We start from the raw sequence: 24,849 nt of genomic DNA, 5'->3' as shown, positions 1-24,849 counted from the left end.
AAGGACTCATGGAGGAGATGACTTATGAAAAATAACCGAAGGAGGTGAGGGACTGAGTCAAGCACATATGCAGGGGAAGAGCCTTCGAGGCAGAGGAACAGCCTGTGCAAAGGTCCCTAGGCAGGAGCAAGCCCGACGTGTCTGAAGAATAGTGAGGAGTAAAGTAAGTAGGGGCCAGAAGTTCGTGGTCAGTGAGATGAGTGTGCGGATCCTGAGGGCTCAGAGGCCTCACTGTGGGCTTCAACTTTCCCTGGTGTGACTGGATGGCTGAGCAGACTCGGCGAGCTCCTGTGTGTGGAGAGCTTGCCTGGTGTGTATGCAGTAAGCACTCGATCAACACTGGCTCTTATTACCGTTACCTTCCTGTCCCCCTCCATTAGAAGTTAAACCGTTTCCCCCTAAAAATTATGTTGAAGTCGCAACCACTAGTGCCAATGAGCGTGACCTTATTTGGAAACAAGGTCTCTGCAGAGGTCATCGTGCTGACATGAGGTCGTGCTGGAGTAGGGGGGGGCCCGAATCCAGCATCTGGTGTCCCCAAGAAAAGAGGCACAGACAGATGGGAGGGATGTGGCCACAAGCCGGGGAACGGCTGGGTGGAGAGGCAAGGAAGGACTGTCCCCAGAGAGCCTTGGGCAGAAGGGTGGCCCTGCTGACACCTGAGCTCTGACCTCTGACCTCCAGGACCGTCAGTGAACAAGCATCTGTGGTTTCACGCCACACAGTTTGTGGTGCTTTGCCTGGGCAGGCCTGGGAAAGGAGCACATGCTCGCAGGGAATCGGGCAAGGATGTCCCGGTTGGTTCTGGAGCTCAGGACCACTCTGGGCCCGAGGGGGTCTCAGCGCACCCGAGACTGCCGGGCAGGCTCTGGGCCGGGGGAAGCCGGCTCTTGGGCCTCGGGGCAGTGCCCCGGGCGCCTTACCGAGCGTCTGCAGCCTGGCGCTAAGGCGGGCCTTGCGCGGGAGTCCGGCCCGCAGCAGGGTCACGCTGTTGTGTTCGCTCCAGCCAGCGAGTTCCAGGTGCCCAGCACGGCGACAGCAGCTCACGGAGTAGCTCAGGGAGGTGGGCCCCACCAAGATGCGTCCGGAATGCTCAAAGCTGGAGCCGCGGCCAGGAACCTCCACAGCGGCCTGGAATGACACGGAGGAGAGGCCGCCTCACCCTGTGCCGGGAAGGCAGCCCGGCCCAGCTCCCCCTGGATCCGGGAAACCCACAGCACTGGGCTGGGAGGAACAGAGGCCCCCCCTTCAGGAGCAGGTTTAAGGAGGAGCAGGGTTACAGGGGCTGTTTTGCCGGGTGGGGCTTGCTGGCTGAAGAGTGTCTATTAAGAGGAGGGGCTCTTAGAACTGCGATGGCTCGGGTAGGCCACATGGGCACAGAGCTCCCAACCTGCCTAAAACCTTCCAAAGGTACGTATGCTTTGTAAACTTTTCACTGTGGTAAAATACACGTAATACTTACCATTTGAAGTCTACTTTTTAAACGCTTATTTATTTGAGAGAGAGCATGAGTAGGGAAGGGGCAGAGAGAGAGACTGACAGAGACAGAGAAAATCCCAAGCAGGTTCTGCACCGTCAGCATGGAGCCCGACGTGGGACTCGATCTCACGAACCGCGAGATCATGACATGAGCCGAAATCAAGAGTCAGAGGCTTAACTGGCTGAGCCACCTGGGCACCCCGATCCCTTGTGATCTCTTGAGCAAGAGAAGCGCCTTGTGTTCTAACAAGGTGACCTCTGGGGGGCTCCTGGAGAGGGCCAGCCACCAGGAAGACCGAGCCTTGGTTAGAAGCTGGAATCTTCAGCCCCGGCCCCCATCCTTGAGGAGGGGCGGAGGAGCTGGGGATTGAGTTAATGACCCAACATGCCTATGTGATGAAGCCTCCATGAAAACCCAACTGTGGGGCTCGAGGGCGTGGACACATCCACGTGCAGGGAAAGCGAGCCAGCAAATTGTGCAGGGAAACCCCACCCATCTGGCTACACACGTTCTGTGCACCAGAGGGAAAACAAGAGCACGTTCTGGGCAGAGGGTGAGGGTGGGGGGGGTGACGCCGACCAGGGCGGGTCTACGTGGGGAGGGTGGGGGAGGTGATGTCGACCGGGGCGGTCTATGCAGCGGGGGGGGGGGGGGGGGGGGGGGGGTGGTGACGTCAACACGTGTGGGTCTACGCCCGGCGGGGGGGGGGGGGGATGGGGTTTGACATCGATCAGGGCAGGTCTACGTGGGGACGGAAAGGGGGGTGATGTGGACCTGCGTGGTCTACACGGGGAGGTGACGTCGACCAGGGCGGGTCTACGCAGTCAGGGTGGGGGTGACATTGACCAGGGCAGGTCTGTGCAGGGAAGGCTGGAGAAAGGACATGTGCGCAAAGACCCGGGGAAGCCAGAGGCGGGCAGGGGGCACGGAAGGGAAGGAGCACCTGCCAGTTTGAGTACAGGGCGCGGACAGCGTGGCCCGAAGAAAGTCCGCGAGGGCAGCCATAGCGGGTGAGCCCAGAGAGGGGACAGGCCAGATCCTGGCACGAAGCTTTGTGGCGCCGGACTGGTGTCTGACTTAGAAGGGCTCTAGGTGGAGACCACGGGGGCCACGGTGGGAGCAGGGAGCCCAGCTCGGTGGCTAGAACCCAGGTGTGACCTGAGGGGGCCTGGAGCAGGTGACAAAGCTGGAGGTGGGGAGAAGGGGTCGGGCTCCGGGTATACTGGGGGGGATACGCCGGCAGTTCCTGCGAGAGGTGCGTCTGGTGTGTGAGTGGCACGGGATGAAGGATGACGCCAAGGGTCTGACCGCCGCCGGAGGGACAAGGGGCCGCTGGCCGAGAGGGGCAAATGGGAGGGGCAGGTGGTGCCTGCCCACCCGCCCGCCAAGTGGAGCTACACAGACAGCGCTCACGTGAGACACCGGGCCAGCCCCCCCCCCACCGCCGCCCCCAGGCAGTGCGAGCGGACACGGGTGACAAGGGGGTCAAGGACAAGAGCTGGGTCCCAGGGAGGCTTTGGAAAACGAGAACGTGTAATGGTCCCGGGGCTGCGGCTGGGCTAGGGCAGAGGGGGCTATCCCCACTTCCCAGATGAGAAGACCGAGACTCGGAGGGAAGTCTGAGTCAATTCCACGCCCCTGCCCTCCACCACACGTCCAAGGACATTTGCTGCATGAAGGAGGGCACACGGCTGTGGGTTTCCACGAGCACCGATGCTTACCCGCAGGCCCAGCGTGTCCTCTACCCGCAGCGTCCGCATCATGGGGACGTCGTGCTGGAGGGTGTACTCCAGGGAGATGCGCTCCGGCTGCCGAGTGAACGTCAGCTCCTCGGACACCTGTCGGCATGGATGGCTGTGAGCTGGGCCACCGCGCCGGGCTGTCCCCACCACCCCCCCTTCCCGCCACCAGCTCTCGGAGGCCCCGCCAGCAGAGCCCCACACCTGTCTGCCGTCCACTCCGACCCTCAGGGTGCCTCTGTAGCGGGGCCCCTGCCTCTCGGTGGCCAGCTGCAGCAGGACGTGGGCTGGGAGACCCGAGGGGCCGGGCTGGGGCAGGTCGTGCGTGAGCGAAACCTCCACCTCCCGCTGGTTCTGCAGCAGAGCAAGAGAAAGAGACTCGCCGCCTGGGAGGTGGCCAGACTCTCTCAGGGGGCGGGGGGGGGGAACAAACCATTCCAACGTTACACCAAGCCTCTTCTGTCCCCCTCCCTGGTGGCCGGGGCACTGTAGAAAAAGTTGGGGGGATTTACACCAAAAGCAGTCTGTACATCTGGGATGCCTGACATAAAGTAAGTGGCAAGGAAAAAAAAAAATCCCGGGGCGAGGGGTGGACCCGGGATTGGAACCTGAGAAAGAAAGGGCTTCCGCGAGGCACAGGGAAGGACCCGCAGGATGTTTGGGAAGGACACGCCTTGCAGGCTGGGATGCAGCAGAAAGAAAAAACATCAGGGGCCCAAAGGAAAACTCCCGAGACATCCAGAATGGTGCTCACTGGAGGACCGGCGAGGGAGCTGCTCACATGGGCGAGCACACACAACGCGCCCGGGGTTAAGGACAGCACGGACTTTTAAGTTAAGGAGTGGTTAGCGGCTCTCCCCGGGAGCTCTGGGAAGGCCAGCTGGTTCGCACTGCAACCCAACAGCTGATTTTACCTGCACACAGCCCGCGGTCCGCCAATTCCACCCCGTGCGTGCTCACCAAAACACAAGCACGAGTGTGCGTGAAGCAGCACTACCCGTAAGAGGCTAAAATTGGACACTCGCGTCCGTAAGGACGGAAAGCAGGGTCTTGAAAGGACACTTGCACATCCACATTCACAGTAGCAGATGCACATTAGCCAAAGGGTGGGACCAAACCGAGGGTCAGCTGACGGATGAAGGTCAGACGAAATGTGGTCTATCCACACCATGGGGTAATTACTTAGCCTTAGAAAGGAAGGAAATTCTTTTTTTTTCTTTTTTAAGCTTATTTATTTATTTTGAGAGAGAGAGAAAGCAAGCAGGGGAGGGAGGGAGGGAGGGAGGGAGGGAGAGGGAGAGAGAGAGAGAGAGAGAATTCCACGCAGGCTCCGCATTGAGAATGCAGAGCCTGACGCGGGGCTCAATCTCAAGAAGTGTAAGATCACAACCTGAGCCGAGATCAGGAGTCGGACGCTTACCGGACTGAGCCACCCAGGCACCCAACAGAGGAAGGGCATTCTGTCACCTGCAATACTATGGATCAACCCTGAGAACATGATGCTCAGTGAAAAGAGCCGGTCACAAAGAGACGTACTGTATGATTCCACCTAGACGAGGTAGGTGGGGTCCTCAGAGACAGAAAGTATGTTGCCAGGGGCTGGCAGGGGAGTTCGTGTGTAATAGAGACAGGTTGGCAACAGTGTGAACGTTTTGAAAATCACCGAAAATGACGTGAAGAGGAACATGCGTGTGCTTCCGCGGATGTGACATTCAAGAACTCATGTTTGTGGGGACTCTTGGTGGCGGGTAAGAGGAATGGGGCCCAAGGCGGCTTCTGGGCTCTACTCACATTCTGTGCTTCGAGGTAGGTGGTGGTTGGTTTGTGAAAATTTCACCGAGCTGAGCATTTTCATCTCTGTGCTTTCCTACAGTCCTTATGTTGTACTTCAAGAAAACTTGTGAAAAACTTATTTACTAATTGAGAGAGAGAGGAAGTGAGAGAGTGTGCGAGCAGGGGAGGGGCAGAGAGAGACAGAGAGACAGAGAGAGAGAGAGAGAGAGAGAGAGAGAGAGAGAGAGAGAATCCCAAGCAGGCTCTGCACTATCAGCACAGAGCCCGATGCGGGGCTTGAACTCATGAACCGTGAGATCACGACCTGAACCAAAATGAAGAGTCAAGCCACTTCACCGACTGAGCCACCCGGGTGCCCCAAAACTCTTTTTTAAAGCAAACAAGCAAGAGAAAAGTGGAGGGCCACGAGGCCAGGGGAACTGAAGGCTTTCCTCCAATTATGGGTCCTGATGCTCTCATCCCCTGGGGCCTCTGTGGAGCTAGGCGGGTGGCCGGTGCTTCTCCTCGGGCCCCAGGACCCCTTCCCAGGCCGCCCCAGGCACCCGCTATCCCCGCGCCCTCACCTCGGCAGTCCTGAAGATGAGCAGCCCCCGCAAAGTGCTGTTGTCCACCGCGACCAGCGCCCGGGCGTCCGCAGCCACAGAACTCACTTCGACGTAGCCGGAACTACTGACTCGGCCCAGGACTCCCAGGGCCTGGAGGGGTTTAAAGAGACACAGAAGCAGGGCTCTTCACCAACACACGGCTCAAAGCAGGCATGGGGAGTCCTAATGCCTCTCCCACGAACCGGCTGCAAAATGGGGTGGGAACACCTTCCTAGGAGAGGGTTTGTGACTTTGATCAAGTTCTCAAAGGTCCTATGTCTGCAGACACGTCTCAAAGGTCCCAGGTCTGTAGCTCTCAGCCATTTGATGAACTTCTCTCTCAGGCCTCCCTCCTCCCCAAACCACCAGGGATCCTATTTTTTTGCAGCCAACGGAACCAAGTCTTACAAGTCAACCTGCCCAAGAGTCTGGCAACCACAGGAGCTGGAGAACTGACTTTTCAGCAGCTCTCCCCCGCTTCCCCTTGCCATCCTCCCACGTGGACCCAAACAGTTGCCCCTGACAGAGGAACCTTCCAGAAAACTGGCTGCTAGAGGGAACACAGGGTGTTTCTTGACTCCTCACCTTAGCGCATGGCAGAAAAAGACACCGCCATTCCCCGGGCCTGCACTGTGCCCCGGGCAGGGCTGGGCAGCCAATGTCTGCTGTTTTACCTGATCCTGAGAGCAGGGGTCTTTAACCCCATTTTGATAAAACTGAGGCTCAGAGAGGAGCCATGATTTGCTCAAGGCCACCCAGAGACGAGGGAACAGAGCCACGATTCAGTCTGGTGCTTCCTGACGTCAAAGGTGGCCTCCCCAGCATGGGCCTTGTCATGCCCCGGCCAGACAGGCATTGGGCCCTGTCAACCCCTCCCTCCTCTCGGGAAGGTCTTCCTCCCGGGCCCCTGGGACCCCTTCTCCCTTGGGTTTCTCCTCCCCCCTGGCTTGTTTGCGGCACCCGTGGCTGCTTCTTATGCTATGGCTCCGTCTACACCCTCCCCATGGCCATCTGAGTCAGTCTCGTGGCCTTCAGTGGGACCACCGAGAGCCACGGACCTCCAGTCCAGACCACAGCCAACCCCCTGACACCAAGAGCTGTGCCCAACATCTTCACTTGGGTGTCCAATGGCTCCATCAAATTCAATACGTCCAAGATGTGACTGTCAGGGACTCCTCCCACTGTGCTCCCCATCATAGGAAACAGTAGCCCCAGAGCTCTTGTCACACAGGACACAAGCACAGGAGGCACCCTGCTCCCCAACCCCCTCTCTCACACACCCAGACCCCCACCCAGTCCTCTCACAGCCTCTACAAAGGATCCTGAATCTGAGCGTACTTTTTATAAAACAGGAGTCAGCACACTATGTGGCCCATGGGCCATATCTAGCCCACAACTTGCTACTGTAAATAAAGCTTTATTGGAATACAGTCACGCCCGTTTGTATATATATGTTCTATGGTGTTTTGTGTGACAACCACAAGGCTGAGTGGTTGCTACAGAGGCTGCACAGCCAGCAAAGCTGAAGATATTTACTGTCTGGACTTTCAGAGAAATGGCTTGCTGACCCTGGTCCTAGCAAATGCCCTTTCCTCTCTGGTTCTGCCTCAGGGCCTTTGCACTGGCCATGCCTAGAACACTCATTCTCCAGATATCCACATGGCTCCTCCCTCTTCTCCTTTAAGTCTGTGCTCAAAAGTCATCTGGTCTTCGGGGCCGACCTTGACCAAACTGCAGTATGTGTCCTGTCGTCCTCCACTCCCCCGTTGCCACTTTCTGCCTCTCTGTAGCTCTTATCACTAAGTAATATACTCTGTAATTCGCTCGTTTAGGCTGGGGACTGCCTGTCTCCCCAGGTAGGCATTTACCTCTCCTGGGTGCGTGGCCACATTTCCAGGGCACAGAGTGGGCTTGACAAGTATTTGATGAGTCCCTCCCTCTGGGATTCATTTCCTCTCCCTTGTTTCGCACGCAGGGGGGCGGGGAGGGGGGAGGCAGCCCCTGCCCCACCCCACGTGACTCTGAGGTCCACTCCTCCCACGCCGCAGCGCCACCTACCTGCAGGGCCTTGCAGGAGCTCTGGGCCAGCACCTGCCACTGCAGCCTGGGGCCCAGGTGCAGCTCCCCACTGCCCTGCAGCTCACAGGCCCCCGCCCGCAGCCGCAGATCCAGCCGGCGCCCGGACTCCCACCCAAGCTGGGTGGTCAGCAGGGCCTCTGGGGGGACAGCCCGCAGCGCAGGCAGCGTGTGACTCAGCTTCACTCGGAGCGTGGCCTCGGACCGGTGCAAGGCGGCCGCCAAGGTCAGGGAGGCAGTGCGGCCAGCTGACGCGAGGGACCCCGATACATTTGCTTCCCCATCTGCAGCGCGCAGAGAGCCACTGAGCTGTGTCCGGGCTGGGAGGCCCAGGCCCTGCCAGACCAGAGGGGGTGAGAGGGAGGTCCCATGTCAGGGGGGAATCTGACCAACCCGTGCTTCCTGCATCCCCCATTCCAGCAACAGCAAAATCACAACAGACAAGTATCCACTGGAGAAACTTAGCACACCACTAGCCTGGTGCTACGTGCTTCCCAAGGACAGCCTCTTTACATCTATTCCCAACCCTGAGTTGGGTAGTCACTATCCCCAAATGACAGATGGGGAAAATGAGGCTCGGAGGCAGAGCACACGCCCAGGATCATACAGCTGGTACGTAACAGCACTGGGGTTTGCACGGGGTCTGTCTTTAGGCCGGTCTAATGGGATAGTCACTAGCCCCATGGGGCTGCTTCCATTCAAATTAATATGAAGTAAAAGGAGAAATTTGGTTTCTCGGTCATACTGGTGAGCACAGTTGAAGTGCTCAGTGCCTGCAGCGAGTGGCTACAGTTCTGGAAACGAAGGACAGAACTCTTTCATCATCCCAGAGTTCAAGGGCTGGGACTGCTGGTTCCCATGATGCTTCAACCTCTCCGTCGTGGGCAACTCAATTAATAGAGACAGAGCACAGACAGACAGGGATGCTGAGAGGACTGGACCCCGTCCCTACGCCCAGGAAGCTCCATCGGGAGGTGAGAGACACGGAGACAGGCAGAGGGGCCTGCCCCCCGCAGACAAGGACGCCAGTCCTGACTCAGCATCTCCCTTTCCTGAGAGTCGGGCTCCCCTCCCCCAAATATCATAGGACCATTCTCACATCATCTCCTGGCCCAGAGAATGCCCAGCCGGTGGCCTCTAACAGGTTATGAAACCAAGATGTGCCTGTCCCCACTGTTAGCTAAGGGGAGCGCCCCCCATTTCCTTCCTGTACTCAGAATTTCACTAAAAAAGACAAATTGATCAATTCCAAGTCGGTGGCCCTTCTGTCGCACAGCGCTGAGTGAGTCCCCCCACCCTGTGCCTTGATCTCCCCCCATCTGCCGGGGGGGGGAAGGTGAGATTAAAGAGGAACCAAGGGTCAGAGAGAGCATCTGGGAAATAGTGGCTGGGGTCTTGGGAGGCGCCCAGGGCATGAAGCCAGCCAGGCTCACGCCTCACGCCGGCAGGGGGTCCGGAGGTCCCTCCAGTCACCTCGTGGGCCCGCCATACGTACCTCCAGCAACGGGCAGCCCGGCTCGGCGGCCAGTGTCCACGTGCTCTGGTTCTCCACGTGCTGCTCCAGCGAGCCCTGCAGCCGGCACGGCCCCAGCTGGAGGGCCAGGGAGCTGCGGGCAGAGGGCCGGGGCTGGGCGGCCAGGCTGATGGCGCTGCTGGGTGGCAGACCCAGGCGGCCCAGCAGGGGCAGGGAGTGGGCCAGGCGCCCGACGACCAAGGTCTGGGGCCCGCAGGTGAGGGCCAGCAGCAGGTGGGCGTCTCCAGGGTCACTTTGCAGGCTTGAGGCCAGATTGACCTCACAAGGGCTCCAGCTCAGGCTGCCCTCGGCGTGCAGGGCCTGTGGGAGGCCTGTTGCCTGGAAATATGGGGAAGTGGCTGGACTTAAGGGCAGCTTCAGAAGCCCAGATGGGGGAGCTGACGATGGGCCTGGGTGGGAAAGGGCAGCGTTGATCCTACGGCCTCAAGTCCACCAGCACCTCCCCCTGCCAAGTGACCGATACCCTGTGTACCCCATCAACGGACATGGGCTTGAGTTCCGGCTCCACCAATGGCTCCATCTTTCCGAACTTGGAACCTCGGTTTACCCATCTCTGAATGTAAATGAGTTAATACTTGTGAGTTGCTGGCCAGAGCCAGGCGCCCGGAAAGCCTGGCTATTGGAAATTCAGCATCAGCATCAGTGATCGCTGGCTGGAGGGCAGAGGGCCTCAGTAACGAGTTCCACTGGGGCAGACAACATGCCCCACACGGGGGCACCGACCCAAGATGGGAACGAGAGGGGAGTAACTGGGCTCATTCTTCTCTGGGCCCCAGAGCCTGGGACTAGGGATACAAGCGGCCCTTCCTGGTGGGGGTGAGGATTTAAGGAGCACTCAGCACACAATGCTCAATAAACTTCGTCTGTTATTTCTTAATATTCTTATGATTACTCTCAGACCCTTAAGCCTAGGGGTAGGATAAGGAGCTCATGAGAAAAGAATCAACTCCAGCCCCAGAAAGAAAGGCAATCAGTAGGGCCCTTTGTGAAAGGGGAGACAGTTCATTTTGGGCCCCATTTTTTGGCTCAAGCCTTTGTAGTCCATGAAACCCCAAAGGCAGAGGACAATGGCAAAAAGACAGAAATTTCTTAGGCTGAGGGCAGAGCCGGGCATACAGTAAGCAGCTAATAATTTATGGAGGGAGGTGGGAGCCCCGCCAGGGCCCCGCACTGACAGGTGGAGAGGTGGCTTACCTCCAGCAAGGGGCAGCGATTCACCAGTGACAGGGTCCAGTTGGTGTGTGTGGTGTTGACCTTGGGGCTGATGTCCCCACGGGCAGTCAGGGTGCACTGGCCCAGGGCCACCGCCAGCCCGGCCCCGGTGGGTTCGTTTCCCGCCACGGACACTTGGATGTGGTTGTCGGGGGCAACCCCCAGAGCCTCAAGCGGAGGCCATGTGTGCTGGAGGCCGGTGTCCAGATGGATATGGCGGTGGCCGCAGGCTGTGTGGACGTGGGCCCGGGCGAAGGTGTCCCCAGAAGATATCTGAGCCGCCAGACTGGCCGTGTGGGTGTGGACCAGGAGGGAGCCGTTCAAAGACAACACAGCCAGATCCTACCCCCAAGAAAGGCAAGGAGAGACCCAGCAGGTGTCCCTACAACACCCCACCAAGCGGTGGTTCACCCTCTGCCTGGCCTGGGGGATCAAGGGAACCCCATCCCCTGGGCCACCCCCATCCCCAGCTAACAGGCTCTACTCCTGCAACGTGCTTCTAACAGCTGAAAATGGCCACCCGTGGAGTCATCAAGTTCGGCCTCTAAGAGCATTTCAGGGTCCCCCTCCCTGATGTCCCCCTCCCCATGACACAGAGTAGGGAAGGCAGCCCATCTGTCCAGCCTGTTCAGACCCCTTCAGTCCTGACTCCTTATTCCCTTAGTTAACCCTCTCGCCATCCAGGACGCTGTGTGACCTTGGCAAAGTGACCAGCTCCTGTGGGATATGCCAGCACGCAGCCAGGCCGTGGTGGCAGGCCTTGGGAGCAGAAACACCTCTGTCCTCCTCCCCCAGACAGTCCTTGGGGCTACACACCACCCCTCCCCTGCCAGCAGGCACGGAGCTCAGCCAGGCCAGGCTACCAGCTGCCCACTTGGGGCCCACAGGGCAGCACTGACCAGGTCTGCAGGCAGCCCCCTGGTTGCATCCAGTTCACCCTGGGTCCAGGAACCATAGGGCCCTGTGGCTCAGGACTCCCTGCCACAATGTGCCTGCGACGGAGAGGACCCACCATCCACCCGTGCCCCAGCCCAGGAGAGCTTGGAGCCACCTAAGCTGGGCTGTGCCCCAGTCCAGCTGTGCATTGTGGGGGACATGGAGGGCTCAGAGGAGGGGACCATGTGGGTCAGCCTGGCAGTGGCCACAGGCCCCTGGGCCATGCTGTGGCCAGTCCTCAGTGCTCACGCTGTGCCAGCCCCCCGGATGCAGACCACCCTCTGCCACCACTACCCGGCAAACGACAGAGACCCAGGTACCTCCAGAGGCTGCTGGGCAAAGTCCCCCCAGCAGAGCCCTGACAGCTGGGCAGGTGAGGCGTCTCCACTACAGTTGACCTGCAGAGACCAGTGGGGTCGGGAGGGGAGCACGCCGACGGCCGCTGCCCGGAAGATGGCAACGGGAGTCGTCTTTACCCAACCCGGGCCCCAGATGGAGCACAGAGATCCAGCCCAACCCCATCGCCCTTCGTGGAAGCCTCTCTGGGAAAATAACCCCGATAGAGAGGTTTGTGCAGAAACCTGGCCCTACCCCACAACATCGTCATTAAACCAAAGGAACCAGAGCTCAGGTCCTCACACGGCCTCCATGTGCCAGGTTCTACCTGGTTCCTCATCTGATCCTCAAGAAAACCACAAGAGGTGGGAATGGTCAGCAGTCCCACTGTGCAGATTAGGATGCTGAGGCACAGAGAGTAAGCAAGTTGCCCCAAGTCACACAAAGGGGAGGTGAGGAAACTGTGTGGCTTTAGCCACTCACCCTGATCCCCGGCCCCACCTCCCGCACACTGTGGATGGTTTAGCCACCCCTGTGCCGCCACAGACAAGGCTTCCTGCTTCTCATCCTTGAGAATAACGCAGAGGTGAGCTACGTTTGCTGCCCCTTCTTCGGTGTTCAAGGTCTTTCCTGGAGGGGCAGGTGCGCACCCAAAAGACTCGCTGGTGGCCAGGGTGTGGACGGTCTGAACTTTACCAGAGGGGACCAGAGTGCCTCCAAAGTGGCTCCCTCAATTGGGGCACTTCCAATTACGGTGGGGGCGCCGGGGGGCCAACAGGACCACAGGACAGGTGGAGGAGAGGATGGGTGGACAGGAGAGGAAGAGTTCAACACAGGGTGTGGTGGACGGAAGGGAGAATGTGGAGTTGCTGGGAGGGAAGATGGGGGGGCGAGAGGCAGGGCCAAGGTGGCAGGGGCGGGACAGCGGGGCGGGATCCGGGTAGGGGCCCGGCAGGTGGCAGGAGTCCCGCGGGTGACCTAAGAAGTGGGCGAGGCGAGTTGGCTGGGATGCGCCCTCAGGCCGGTCGCTCACCTGGAGCCGCGCTGGCACGGTGCCCAGGAGCGCCGAGAGGCCATGGTGTAGCTCGAGGGCCAGGCCCCCGTGGCCAGGCTGTCGCCTCACCTCCAGGGCCACGTGGAGCTGCTCGCCGTCCACACTCGCCATCAGCCCAGCCGCCACACGGTGTCCCGCGCTCTGGGCAGAAGCGAAGCCGTGTGTGTCCCTGGGACCCGCTACCCCCGGGGCCCCCGCGCCCAGCACCCCGCCCACCTGGAAGCGTCCGCGGCCGTCCACGGAGAACGGGAGGCCCCAGCGCCTGAGGCCGGGCACCGTGTGGGCCAGGCTGGCGCGGAGCAGGTGACCCGGGGCGCCGGGGGCCAGGCCGTCCAGGCCAAGCGCTGCGTCCAGCTGAGCCTGCGCGCTCCGTGCCATAAAGCTCGTGGAGAGGTTGGAAGCCGCGTGGGTGTGTGACAGGAGCATTTCCGCCTCCGAGGGGAGTCCTGGAGGCGGAAGGAGCCACAGAGATGACTGAGCCCAGTCTACACTCCACAGAAGCCCGAAGGGGGTAAGGGAGTGGGCTGCCGTCGGCCCAGCTTCTGTCTGCAGCATCCCCAAGCCCTGGGGCAACCTCGGGCCTCTCAGGTCCCACTTCCCCCAACATACCAGGTGGAACCATATGAAAGTGTCAACATTCAACACTTTCTGATCCATACAAGTGGTGATTTCACTAAGGACCACCTCCGCCACACTCAGCAAGTGACAGGCCTGGTGTCCCCTTCACACTTCCAACCCTTCAGGGACAGGGACTGGCCCTCAGAAAGCAGGAGGAGAACAGAGGGGGTCTGATCTCGCATTCTCCCCTAGCTGCCACACTCTGAGCCCCTCTAGGCCTTACTCAAGTGTCCCCAAGAAGCTAGAGCTGGGGGTGTCCTATTTCCTAAGTGTGGTACAGGAGCACATCCTTGAGGCCCCGCTAGACCAGCTTTCAAGAGGGAGAAGCTGGAGGGGAGGTGGTGGGATGGGGAGTCCTGGGGGAGGGGCCACCGGATTGGGAAGGACGTCAATACTCAGTAGCAACTAATGTCCCTGCACTGTGTGTTCTGGGTGAATAACACACAGCCCAAGGAAGACAGCAGCATTGGGAGAAGCTGGCAGGGGAAGGAAATACAGCTGGAAGGTGCATGTGGGGACTAGAGGCTCCATTCTGTCTCCTACCCCTTGGCTTCAGGACCTGGACGTCTCTGGGGAGGGAGGGAGGCATCTGGCCCTGTCCACCCCTCCTACCTGCTTCACTCAGGGTGCTGATGTTGTGACTCAGGCTGCCTGAGAGCCGGCCATACCCAGGGCCCCAGGCGCAGACCCCACCCAGAGCCAGGCTGGCTGCATCGGCACGGAGGTTGGCCTGGCCCCCCAGGCTCCCCGTCTGGGCCTGGAGCCGCCCTCTCAGCCAGAGCTCTCTTGGCAAGGCGCGGGTGCCGTTCTGGGCGAGGATGCAGGTGACGCTGTGCATGCTGGTGCTGTTCCCTGCGTTCTCATGCTTGTCCCGCAGGAGGAAACCCAGCACAGCTGAGTCAGCAGTGACCGTGATGGTACCTGCAGAGCATGGCAGAGAAGTTGTACAGAGCAGGGGACTGGGCTGCTCTGGGCAGGAGGGAAGAGAATCCGGGGGTAGGACAAGTTCCTAGATCCATGATGTAATTCTAACTCTTGCCACAGGGGGAACATCTGGGAAACGGACCAAATTAAAACAGCTCCCTCCCAGGAGGCTCTGAGGACCAAGCAAGCTACGAGCTAATTCACAAACAAAAGGGCTTTGGCAAAAACAAACAAAAACAAACAGGGACGTCAGTTAGTACCAGGGCTCAATTCCTGTTCTACAGAACCACAGGCCACAGTGAAAGAACAGCCCCATTCTAGAGACAACAAAACTGAGATCCAGCAAGGCTTGAGGGACCCAACCTTGAATTCCAGTGATAGAAAAACTGCTCAGAGATCTCTTCCATCCAGAAAAGACTCCACACCTTTGGGCCAGTCCGTGACCATATATAACTCACACAAGAGGGGAATCTTGCTGTTTTCAGAACCATTTACATCTACTGCCCCCGCCCGGTTTCATGGTCCAAATGCGCATAACACCTCCCCTCCCGTCATTCAAAGTTGGACTCACACGTTATCACCTCCAGGAAGGAGGCCCTTCTTCACCCCTGGGCTGGTTTAAACACCCCTGTTCTGTGCTTCCAGGCAGAGAGGTCATGCAAATCTCAATCAGATTACAGAGTACACAACATTTTCCACACAGACAGAACTTTCTGACATAAACTGCCAATTATGCTCATAAATTCCTTATGTTGTAGGGTCCTATGTTACCATATCCTACAGGGTATTAACCAGTTAATCATGGATAACCAGAGTAAAACTTCACTAGATTATGATGAAGATATAAAATGAAATATTGTTGATGAGACAGGAATGGACCCCCACACAGAGTAGATTGATTTTCAACAAAGGTACAAAGCTAATTCAACAGAGAAAGGATGATCTTTTTATTTTTTTATTTATTCTTTATAGAGAGAGAAAGAGAGAGAGAGGGCGCACATGAGTGGAGGAGAGAGAGAGGGAAAGAGAGAATACCAAGCAGGCTCCACGCCTGGCACAGAGCCCGATGTAGGGCTCGACCTCACGATCCCAGGATCATGACCTGAGGCAAAATCAAGCATTGGAAGCTCAATCGACTGAGCCACTCAGGCACCCCAGGATGGTCTTTTTAATAAATGTGAAATGACTGAAAATCCACAAGTAAAAAACTACCTCAACCCTTACCTGATCATATACACAAATTAATTCAAAATTAACCACAAACCCGAATTTAAACACTAAAACCATAAAGCTTCTAAGAACAAATAAAAATGATGTGGCCTCAAGGTTTAGTAAAGAAAGATGTTGTACACAACCACAGAAGCATTATCCATGAAAGAAAAAAAATAATCAACTGGAATTGATCAAAATTCAAAACTTGTGCTCTTTAAAAGACAAGAATTAATGAATCAAAGAATGAAAAGGCAAGTCACAGACTGGGAAAAGTTATTTTCAAAACACACATCTTACACAGGACTTGTGTAAATAACTCCAAATTCAATTTGGGAATTCAAGAAAACAACTCAATTTCAAAAAAAAATTTTTTTAATATTTATTTTTAAGAGACAGACAGAGTTTAGGTGGGGAAGGGGCAGAGAGAGAGAAAGAAGGAGATATAGAATTCAAAGCAGGCTCCAGGCTCTGAGCTGTCAGCACAGTGGGGCTTGAACCCACCAGTTGTGAGATCATGACCTGAGCCAAAGTCAGACACTTAAGTGACTTAGCCATCCAGGCGCCCCAACAACTCAATGTTTTAAATGGACCAAAGGTTTAAATAGACACTTCGCTTACAAAAATTCGTAAGTAGTGTATAAACCTATGAAAAGATATTCAACAAAATCAGTACTTAGGAAAATGCAAATTTATTTATTTATTTATTTATTTATTTATTTATTTATTTATGTATTTTTCACTTTGAGGGAGAAAGAGAGAGAACGTGTGCGGGCATAAGCAGGGGAGAGCGGTGGAGAAAGAGAGTAAGAGAGTCCCAAGCAGGCTCCACGCTTAGTGCAGAGCCCAACATGGGGCTCGATCCCACGACCCTGGGATTAAGACCTGAGCTGGGATCAAGAGTCAGATGCTCAACCAACCGAGCTACCCAGATGCCCCCGGAAAATGCCAATTTAAGCCACAATAAGATTCCATCACCAATCAACACTGAAAACCCCCAGCTAGGACCCCAGCAGCTAGGACCGTCACAGCGCTGGCGGGAATGTGAAATGGTACACCCACGCTGGAAGCGGTCCGGCATTTTCCTCCCGAGTTCGACACGTACTTGCCTTACAATCCAGCAAGCCCACTCAAGACAAATTAAACCATATGGTCCCTCAAAAACCTGTAGGCCAATGATTATAGTGGCTTTATTCGTAATTGGAAAATCCAAAAAAAAAAAATTGGACAATACTGAAACCAATCCAAATGCCCTTCAACTGTGAATAGATAATCTGCTGGATATCAGCACCACGGAATACTACTCAGCAAAGAAAAGGAATAAACTGCTGACATGTGCGACAACTTGGATGAATCTCGACCACATCATGTTGGGCGGAAGACGCCATACTCAAAAGTTCACATACTGTTTCAATTCATGTCACATTATACAAAAGCGAAGGCTATAAGGGACAGACCGCAGCTCAGGGGTTGCCGGGGTGGGGGTGGGGGGATGGCTAGGGAAGAGGCTGACCACAGTGGACCTTTGAGGGGAGATGTTAACTGTCCTGTACCCAGACTGTGTTGGTAGGTCCATAACTTTGTGAGCTTATCAAAACATAAAAGGTTTTCCCCTATATGTAAATTGCACTCCAAGAAATTATTCGTCAATAGTTGCCTTCAAAAATGAAGTAACACGTGTTACATGTTAAGAGATGGAGAGATCATTGGTGTAACTCAAAGTAAACTCAACACAAGTAGTTCTCTGGGACATGTTTTATTTGATTGTGTTTAAAAAAAATTTTTTTTTTTAATTTTATTTTTGGGACAGAGAGAGACAGAGCATGAACGGGGGAGGGGCAGAGAGAGAGGGAGACACAGAATCAGAAACAGGCTCCAGGCTCTGAGCCATCAGCCCAGAGCCCGACGTGGGGCTCGAACTCACGGACTGCGAGATCGTGACCTGGCTAAAGTCGGACGCTTAACCGACTGCGCCACCCAGGCGCCCCTAAAAAATTTTTTTTAATTTTATCTTTATTTTTGAGACAGAGAGACAGAGACAGAGATAGACTGCGAGCAGGAGAGGGGCACAGAGATAGGGAGACACAGATCCAGAGCAGGCTCCAGGCTCTGAGCTGTCAGCACAGAGCCCGACGCAGGGATCAAACTCATCAACCGCGAGATCATGACCTGAGCCAGAGTCGGACACTTAACCAACTGAGCCACCGAGGCGACCCATGTGTTTAAAAATTGTTTCGGCCTATGTCATTTTATTATGAAATTTGGTTTGGGCACATTTAGCCAATTTGGGATTAGGGGGGTCGGTGCTAATGTTACTACCAGACTAGAGAATGGCACCCACGTCTTAGGGGTCAGGGCAGAATCTTCAGGTTCTGAAACACTGGGCCCTGGACAGATGTCCAGCTAGGGCGCTGTGGTCAAGGATGCTTGGCCAAAGGGTCCCTTTTTGTGTCATTCTGGCTTTGGGAACCTTGTTAATGTTTCACACGATCACAAACCAAACACATAAAATCAATAAGGATAGGGGAAACCTAAAAATGGAATACAAACAGGAGCCAGCAAACCCCACTGTATTTCAAATGATTAACAGAATCACACAGGGGTGGCAGGGGGATTAACCCTAACTAACATGGGAACACCGTGGTTGGATTTAGGCCTGCAATAACTACTTGGATGAACTCCAACCACATTATGTTCAGGCCAAAGACAAAAAAAAAAATTCTCATCAAATACTGAATTCTAGTTAATAGGGTTTCCTTTCACAGAGGTACAGGTTAGTGACTCTGAAACTACTTTCTGTGTATTGTAGGGCTGAGCAAATGAGTAATCCACTGTGGATGGTTACAGCCAGGTTTCTTTCTGTTGGAGAAAGGATGAGAAGGGTGAAAAGGGAAAACATGAGAATGAGCCTTTTGATGATAAATTGAAATTGAGGACATCAATGTGAATGAATGGTTTTAAACTTATCTATCTGTAGAAAGATACAGAAATGTGTGTGTGTGTGTGTGTGTGTGTGTGTGCGTGTGCACACGCACACGTCTATTTTCCAGGTCCATCCGTTGAGAAAGTCTAGGACTGATAGTTCAGTAGGAATAAACACACCTAGCACCCAGCTCTTAGTTTCTACATATTATTTTGCATTAAAAGGAACCAAGGATTCTTGGAGAAATGGCTTATTTCACGTGAGGGAAAATGTAAAATGAGACAAACATCTTTTGGGTCATAAAGGAAGGGAGTGCTCCAAGAATATGGAAACACGTCAAAAAGACACACGATGGGGCACATGGGTGGCTCAGTCAGTTAACCGTCTGACTTCGGCTCAGGTCACGATCTCACGGTCCATGAGTTCAAGTCCTGTGTCAGGCTCTGTGCTGACAGCTGAGCCTGGAGCCCACTTCAGATTCTGTGTTTCTCTCTCTCTCTGCCCCTCCCCCGCTCATGTTCTATCTCTCTCTCTCAAAATATACATTAAAAAAAAAAAGAAAAAAAGATATATGATGAGGCACCGGGGTAGCACAGCTGGTTAAGAGTCCAATTTTTAAATTTGTTTTAATGTTTATTTATTTTTGAAACACAGAGAGACAGAGAAAGTGCAAGTGGGGGAGGGGTAGAGAGAAAGAAGCAAACAGAATCTGAAGCAGGCTCCAGGCTCTGAATTATCAGTACACAGCCTGACGTGGGGCTCGAACCCATGAACTGGGAGACCATGACCTGAGCTGAAATTGGGTGCTCAACCGACTGAGCCACCCAGGCGCCCCAAGAGTTGACTCTTAATTTCAGCTCAGGTCATGATCTCACAGCTCATAAGATCAAACCGTGTATTGGGCTGTATGCTGACAGTGTGGAGCCTGCTTGAGATTCTGTCTCTCCCTCTCTCTACTCCTCCCCTACTTGTGCCAATGCGCGCGCTCTCTCTCTCTCTCTCCCTCCCTCCCTCTTTCTCTCTCCCTCTCAAAATAAATAAATAAACATTTAAATAAAAGACAAATGAGTAGTATCATTTCTATTAACGGTGGGGAGCTTAACCGGACCAGCACTCCCAAGGTAACAATTGCAAACTCTGGGCAAAATGAAAGAACAGCAGTTATCTGAAAGTGACAGGAGAGTAGCCACAAACAGACCCTGGGTGGGACTTAACACTGGAGGAAATCACCAGCACTAAACGGGCTGTATGTTTTCACTCCAACACCATGAAGGTGGACAACATTTGAACAGCAATCTGCACTCTAAGTGATTAGGGAATCTGAGAACAGAGGTCCAACCGGCAACAACAAATGGCAAGTAAAGTGGGAAATTCTGGAGGAAGCCACCCAGGGGAAACCCTAAATTCTACCTGCAAACTTCCTATCTTTGCTGATCCCCTGAATTTCACAGGAGCAGAAAAGACTCCATGCAGCCCACCAAAAATAAGAGAACTGAACTGATTTCAGCTGTATCCCACCAGAGGGGAGACAGTTTGGGTTCTGAATCTACCCAACTTAACTGTCAGCTAAAATAAGAAAAAAGCAGGGGTGCCTGGGTGGCTCAGTCAGTTGAGGGTCCAACTTCAGCTCAGGGCATGATCTCGTGGTTCATGACTTCAAGCCCCACATGAGTTCTCAGCTATTGGCACAGAACCTGGAGCCTGCTTCAGACTCATTGTCTCCCTCTCTCTCTGTGCCTACCCCACTCACTCTTTGTCTCTCTCTCAAAAATAAATAAACATTAAAAAAATAAAATAAATAAAATAAAATAAAATAAAATAATAGTAACAAAAAAAACAAAGCCCACAAACAAAAACACTCTTCAGAGAAATAAAAAAGAATTCATGTCTCTATATCATTGAAAATGTCCAGAATACAATCTCAAGTTGCTACACATACAAAGAAGCAGGACAAGGATTTTAGCAGACAAGGATTCTAGAACAGATCTTATAACTATGCTCAAGAATATAAAGAAAATTTTAAAAAGAATATAAGGAAAATATTCTTGTATTAAATGAACTGATAGGAAATCTCAGCTGTAAAATGGAAATTTTCTTTTTTAAATCCTGATGGTGACTCTAGAACAAAAAATGCAAAATATGAGATTAAAAAATGTATTGGAGCCTCTTACAATTTTTGTCATGTGGCATTTGGAGAAGACAGAAGAAAAAGTCATTGAGCTGGAAGACAGATCAATAGACATCTGAAGAAAAAAAAAAAAAGGAAAAATGACTAAAAAAAAATCAGGAGAGCTTCAGAGACCTAGAAACAGTATCAAAAGTTCTAAAATATATCAATTGGAAATCCCAAGGAGGAGAGGAAAGAGAAAATGGGACAGGAAAAATCTCTGAAGAAATAATTTTCCAAATGTGAAGATTTCCTAGATGTGTTCAGAGATATGCATACAGGGGTGCACAGTGGCCCTGGATGGCTCAGTTGGCTGACCATCCAACTCTTGATCTCAGCTAAGGTCATTATCCCAGGGTCATTGAATCGAGCCCTGCGTCAGGTTCCACGCTTGAGTGTGGAGCCTGCTTAAGATTCTCTCTCTCTGCCCCTCTACCCCTCTCGCCCTTTCACGAGTGGGGAGGGGCAGAGAAAGAGGGATAGAAAATCTCAAGCAGGCTCCAGAGTGTCGATGAAGAGCCTGATGTGGGGCTCGAACCCACAAACCGCGAGATCATAACCTGAGCTGAAATCAAGAGTCAGACGCTTGACAGACTGAGCCACCTGGGTGCCCCCAAAGGTGGTTCTTTAAAATAACAGGAAATGATACCAGGAAAAGGTTTTGATCTTTAGGAAGGAAGGAAGAATGCTAAAAATGATGAAGACGTGTGCAAATACAAAAGCCATTTTATTTCTCTTAACGCCTTTCAAGTCAACACGACTGAAGCAAAAATTATAATACTGTGTTGTCGATTTATAGCGTATGTAGACCTAACAGAGAGGGCAACTATGGCAGAAAGGGTGGGGGGGATCAAAGTCTAGGTTCTTAAAATTTACGTGACGTGCTCCAAAACAAATGCTAAGCAGAATGTTAAATAATATAAAGAAACAGAAGTTTAAAGGGCAGTAGATAAATTAAACCTGAGTTCTATTTTTTTTTAATTTTTCCAAAAGAAGGCAAGAGAAGAACAGAGGAACAATAAATATGAGAAAAAAGGAAACAAGTAGCAAAAGAGTAGACATAAATTCAACTATAGCTATAATCACATTAAACATCAACTGACTAACTAGTATAATTAAAAGGCAGAGATTGTCAAACTAGACATAAAAGCAAAATCCAGGGGCGCCTGGGTGGCTCAGGTGATTAAGCATCCAACTGATTTCAGCTCAGGTCATGATCTCAGGGTCATGAGACTGAGCCCTATGTCAGGCTCTGCACTGACTGTGGAGTCTGTTTAGATTCTCTCCCTCTGCCCCTCCTGTTTGTGCTCTCTCTCGCTCTCAAAAAAAAAAAAAAAAAAAAAAAAAGCAAAATCCAACTATATGTGGCCTACAAGAAATTTACCTCAAATATAAGGAAACAGATATGTTTAAAGTAAAAAGGTGACAAAATACATACAACGTAAATGCTAATAAGAAAGAGTGGCTACCTTAATGGCAGACAAAACAGACTTCCAAAAAGAGAGTCAGATGAGAGAGAGACAGCATATGTCACAATAAATGGGTTGATTCGTCAAGAAAAGATAATAATCATAAATGCTCATGCACCTAATACCAGCATGTCAACATGCATGAAGAAAAATGGGCAGAATCGAAGGAAGAAATAGAGAAATCCATCATCACAGCTGTAAAGTTTAACACGCTCCTCTCATTAATGATACAGTAACAGGACAAAAAGAAAATCAGTGAGCGGCACCTGGGTGGCTCAGTGAGTTAAGCATACTACTTTGGCTGAGGTCATGATCTCATGGTTTGTGAGTTCAAGTCCGGCAATGGGCTCTGGGCTGACAGCTCTGAGCCTGGAGCCTGCTTCAGATTCTGTGTCCCCCTCTTTCTCTGCCCCACCCTGCTCATGCTCTGTCTCTCAAAAATAAATAAACCTTTAAAAATAATTTTAAAGAAAATCAGTAAGGCTATAGATCAGGAGAACACAACCAAGCATTTGACCTAACTGACCTTTGTAGAACATTACATCCGACAACAGCAGGATACAAATTCCTGCTCAGTGCATAAGGTATGTTACAAGACAGATTATATATTAGCTTGTAAAACAAGTCACAACAAATTTTAAAAGACTGACCCTTGGACCACAATGAAAAGAAATATTAAAAACCAACCTAGAAAATTTTCAAATATTTGGAAATTAAGCAACATACTTCTAAATAGTCCACGGGTCAAAAGAAGAAATCAGAAGAGAAACGTGAAAATATTTCAAAATGAATAATAATGAAAACACACAACACCAAAATTTGTGGCAAGCAGCTCACAGAATCCTGAGAGGCAAATATATAGTTTTATATACTTCCATTAGAAAAGAAAAGAATCTAAAAATCAATGGCTCAAAAGTCCACCTTAATAAAATAGAGCAAATCCGAATTGAGCATAAGAAAAGAAAGGGCACAGACAAGAGCTGGAATCGATGAAACCGGAAGGAGACAACCAGAGAGAAAACAAAACCAAACACTGCTTGCGGAGATAAAAATGGACGTAATCCTAGCTAGACTGATAAAGGAGAAGAAAACGAGTAACGACTATCAGGAATGAAAGAAGGAACATACTATATATAGATGCTACGTATATTAAAAGGATAATAATAGATACAATGAATAACTTTATGCCAATAAACTTGACAACTTAGTTGAGACGGACAAATCCCCTGAGAAGTGTAACTTTCAAACTGACACAAGATGAAATAGAAAATCTCAATAGCTTTACATCTATCCATTTTCCAAAAAACTTTTCCACAAAGAAAATTCCAGATCATGGGTAGAGTCCATCAGACACTTAGAGGAGCATGAATACCAATCTTATACAAACTCTTCTGGATAAAAAAAGGAGGAAATGCTCCCATGACCTGTTTTATGAGCTCAGCACACAAAGGAAAAAAATAACAGCTTAACAGCGGAGAAACTTGGCAGACACTGTGTTCATCAAATGACCAAAGCTAACGCCACCAATACTGGGACACAGTGCAGCATCTGGGTGGCACAGTGGGCTAAGCGTCCTGCTCTTGATTTCGGCTCAGGTCGTAATCTCACAGTTCGTGAGTTTCAGTTCCACATCGGGCTCTGTGCTGACATTATGGAGCCTGCTTGGGATTCTCTCTCTCTCCTGCTCTCTCTGCCCTGCTCGCTCTTGCGCTCTCCCTCTCTCCCCCTCCCTCCCTCTCTAAGTAAATAAATAAATAAATGAATAACTTTAAAAAATTCTGGGATATACTGATATTAAGTAACTCCAGATATGAAGGCACATCACTACTGTAGCTTGCTTAAAGGTAGTCACGAGGAAGCATCAGATAAGCCCCAAAATGACTTCCCTATATCCTTCAAAAATGTAAATACCACGAAAGGGAAAGGAATACTCTATGTTTTCTGATTGTGATAGTTGCATTGTAGGAGGTAGGAGAGTATCTTTACGTGTAAGGAAAAAAACACTGCACTATTTAGGAGTAAAGAATTATCACGTCTGCAACTTAGTCAAACACAGCTCAGGAATCAAGTGTATTTTTATACACAAATAAAAATGTCACAGACACACTTATATATGTGTGTATAGAGAGAGAGACAAAGAGGTAAAGAAGAATGATAAAGTAATTGTGGTAAATGTCAGTAATTGGTGAAGCTGGGTAAAGGGTGTAGGGCATTATTTGTGCTATTCTTGCCACTTTTCTGCAAGTCCGAAATTTTGTCAAAATTAAAAGTATGAGAAAAAAAATATGCTTGGGGAACACTGCTCCCAACCCTCCCTCCTGAATTTTTCTAATGTCCATTAGTACATCAAAGGCTGTGACAAGTCCTGCATAAGGAAACCTACTTGGTGGTTCGTTACAAGATTCACTTTGTCGACGAGGTGTTAATTTCTGACAAAGGGGTGTTGTCAGTATGTGAGATGCTGAAATAGAGTATACGTGGGCTTCAAAACCTGTAGGATCTAATCTACCCTGTATGTAGTTCCACAGAAAGGGCTTTTCTCCAAGACCCCCCACTGCCCCTGCCCCATGGCGTTCCCCAGGCTCACCCTCTCTGAATGTCTCCTTCTGCTTCAACACGCCCTTGAGGGTCAGGAGGTGGGGCACAGCTGGCCAGCCAGCCACCGTGTGCTGCGCTTGGCTCTGCAGGGTCAGGACCTGGCCTCCCCTCTGCTCCGCGGAAGCCTTGAGGACAAGCTGTGCTGTGCTCTGGTCCACCAGCACCTTGTACAACAGCCAAACCCTAGAAAGGAACG

The 24,849-nt window shown here is 52.2% G+C and overlaps 1 protein-coding gene across 1 annotated transcript in view; it reads right to left on the bottom strand.

The window, feature by feature from the left end:
- Window positions 1-24,849, bottom strand: part of LOC122471172 — a 162,175-nt gene that overhangs the window by 40,891 nt on the left and 96,435 nt on the right. The window contains exons 38-49 of the mRNA XM_043559463.1: window positions 24,643-24,836; window positions 13,976-14,284; window positions 12,962-13,191; window positions 12,725-12,886; window positions 11,676-11,753; window positions 10,402-10,761; window positions 9,169-9,525; window positions 7,656-8,009; window positions 5,577-5,708; window positions 3,424-3,573; window positions 3,202-3,318; window positions 924-1,131 (exon numbers count right to left, since the gene is read on the bottom strand). Coding sequence (XP_043415398.1) covers window positions 924-1,131; window positions 3,202-3,318; window positions 3,424-3,573; window positions 5,577-5,708; window positions 7,656-8,009; window positions 9,169-9,525; window positions 10,402-10,761; window positions 11,676-11,753; window positions 12,725-12,886; window positions 12,962-13,191; window positions 13,976-14,284; window positions 24,643-24,836 — 2,651 coding nt within the window. The remainder of the gene's footprint in view (window positions 1-923; window positions 1,132-3,201; window positions 3,319-3,423; window positions 3,574-5,576; window positions 5,709-7,655; window positions 8,010-9,168; window positions 9,526-10,401; window positions 10,762-11,675; window positions 11,754-12,724; window positions 12,887-12,961; window positions 13,192-13,975; window positions 14,285-24,642; window positions 24,837-24,849) is intronic.

The sequence above is a fragment of the Prionailurus bengalensis genome, chromosome E3, assembly GCF_016509475.1.
Source record: "Prionailurus bengalensis isolate Pbe53 chromosome E3, Fcat_Pben_1.1_paternal_pri, whole genome shotgun sequence".
Taxonomy (NCBI): Eukaryota; Metazoa; Chordata; class Mammalia; order Carnivora; family Felidae; genus Prionailurus; species Prionailurus bengalensis.
The sequence above is the reverse complement of the archived record's forward strand: the minus strand, read 5'-3'. Positions and strand labels throughout refer to the sequence as shown.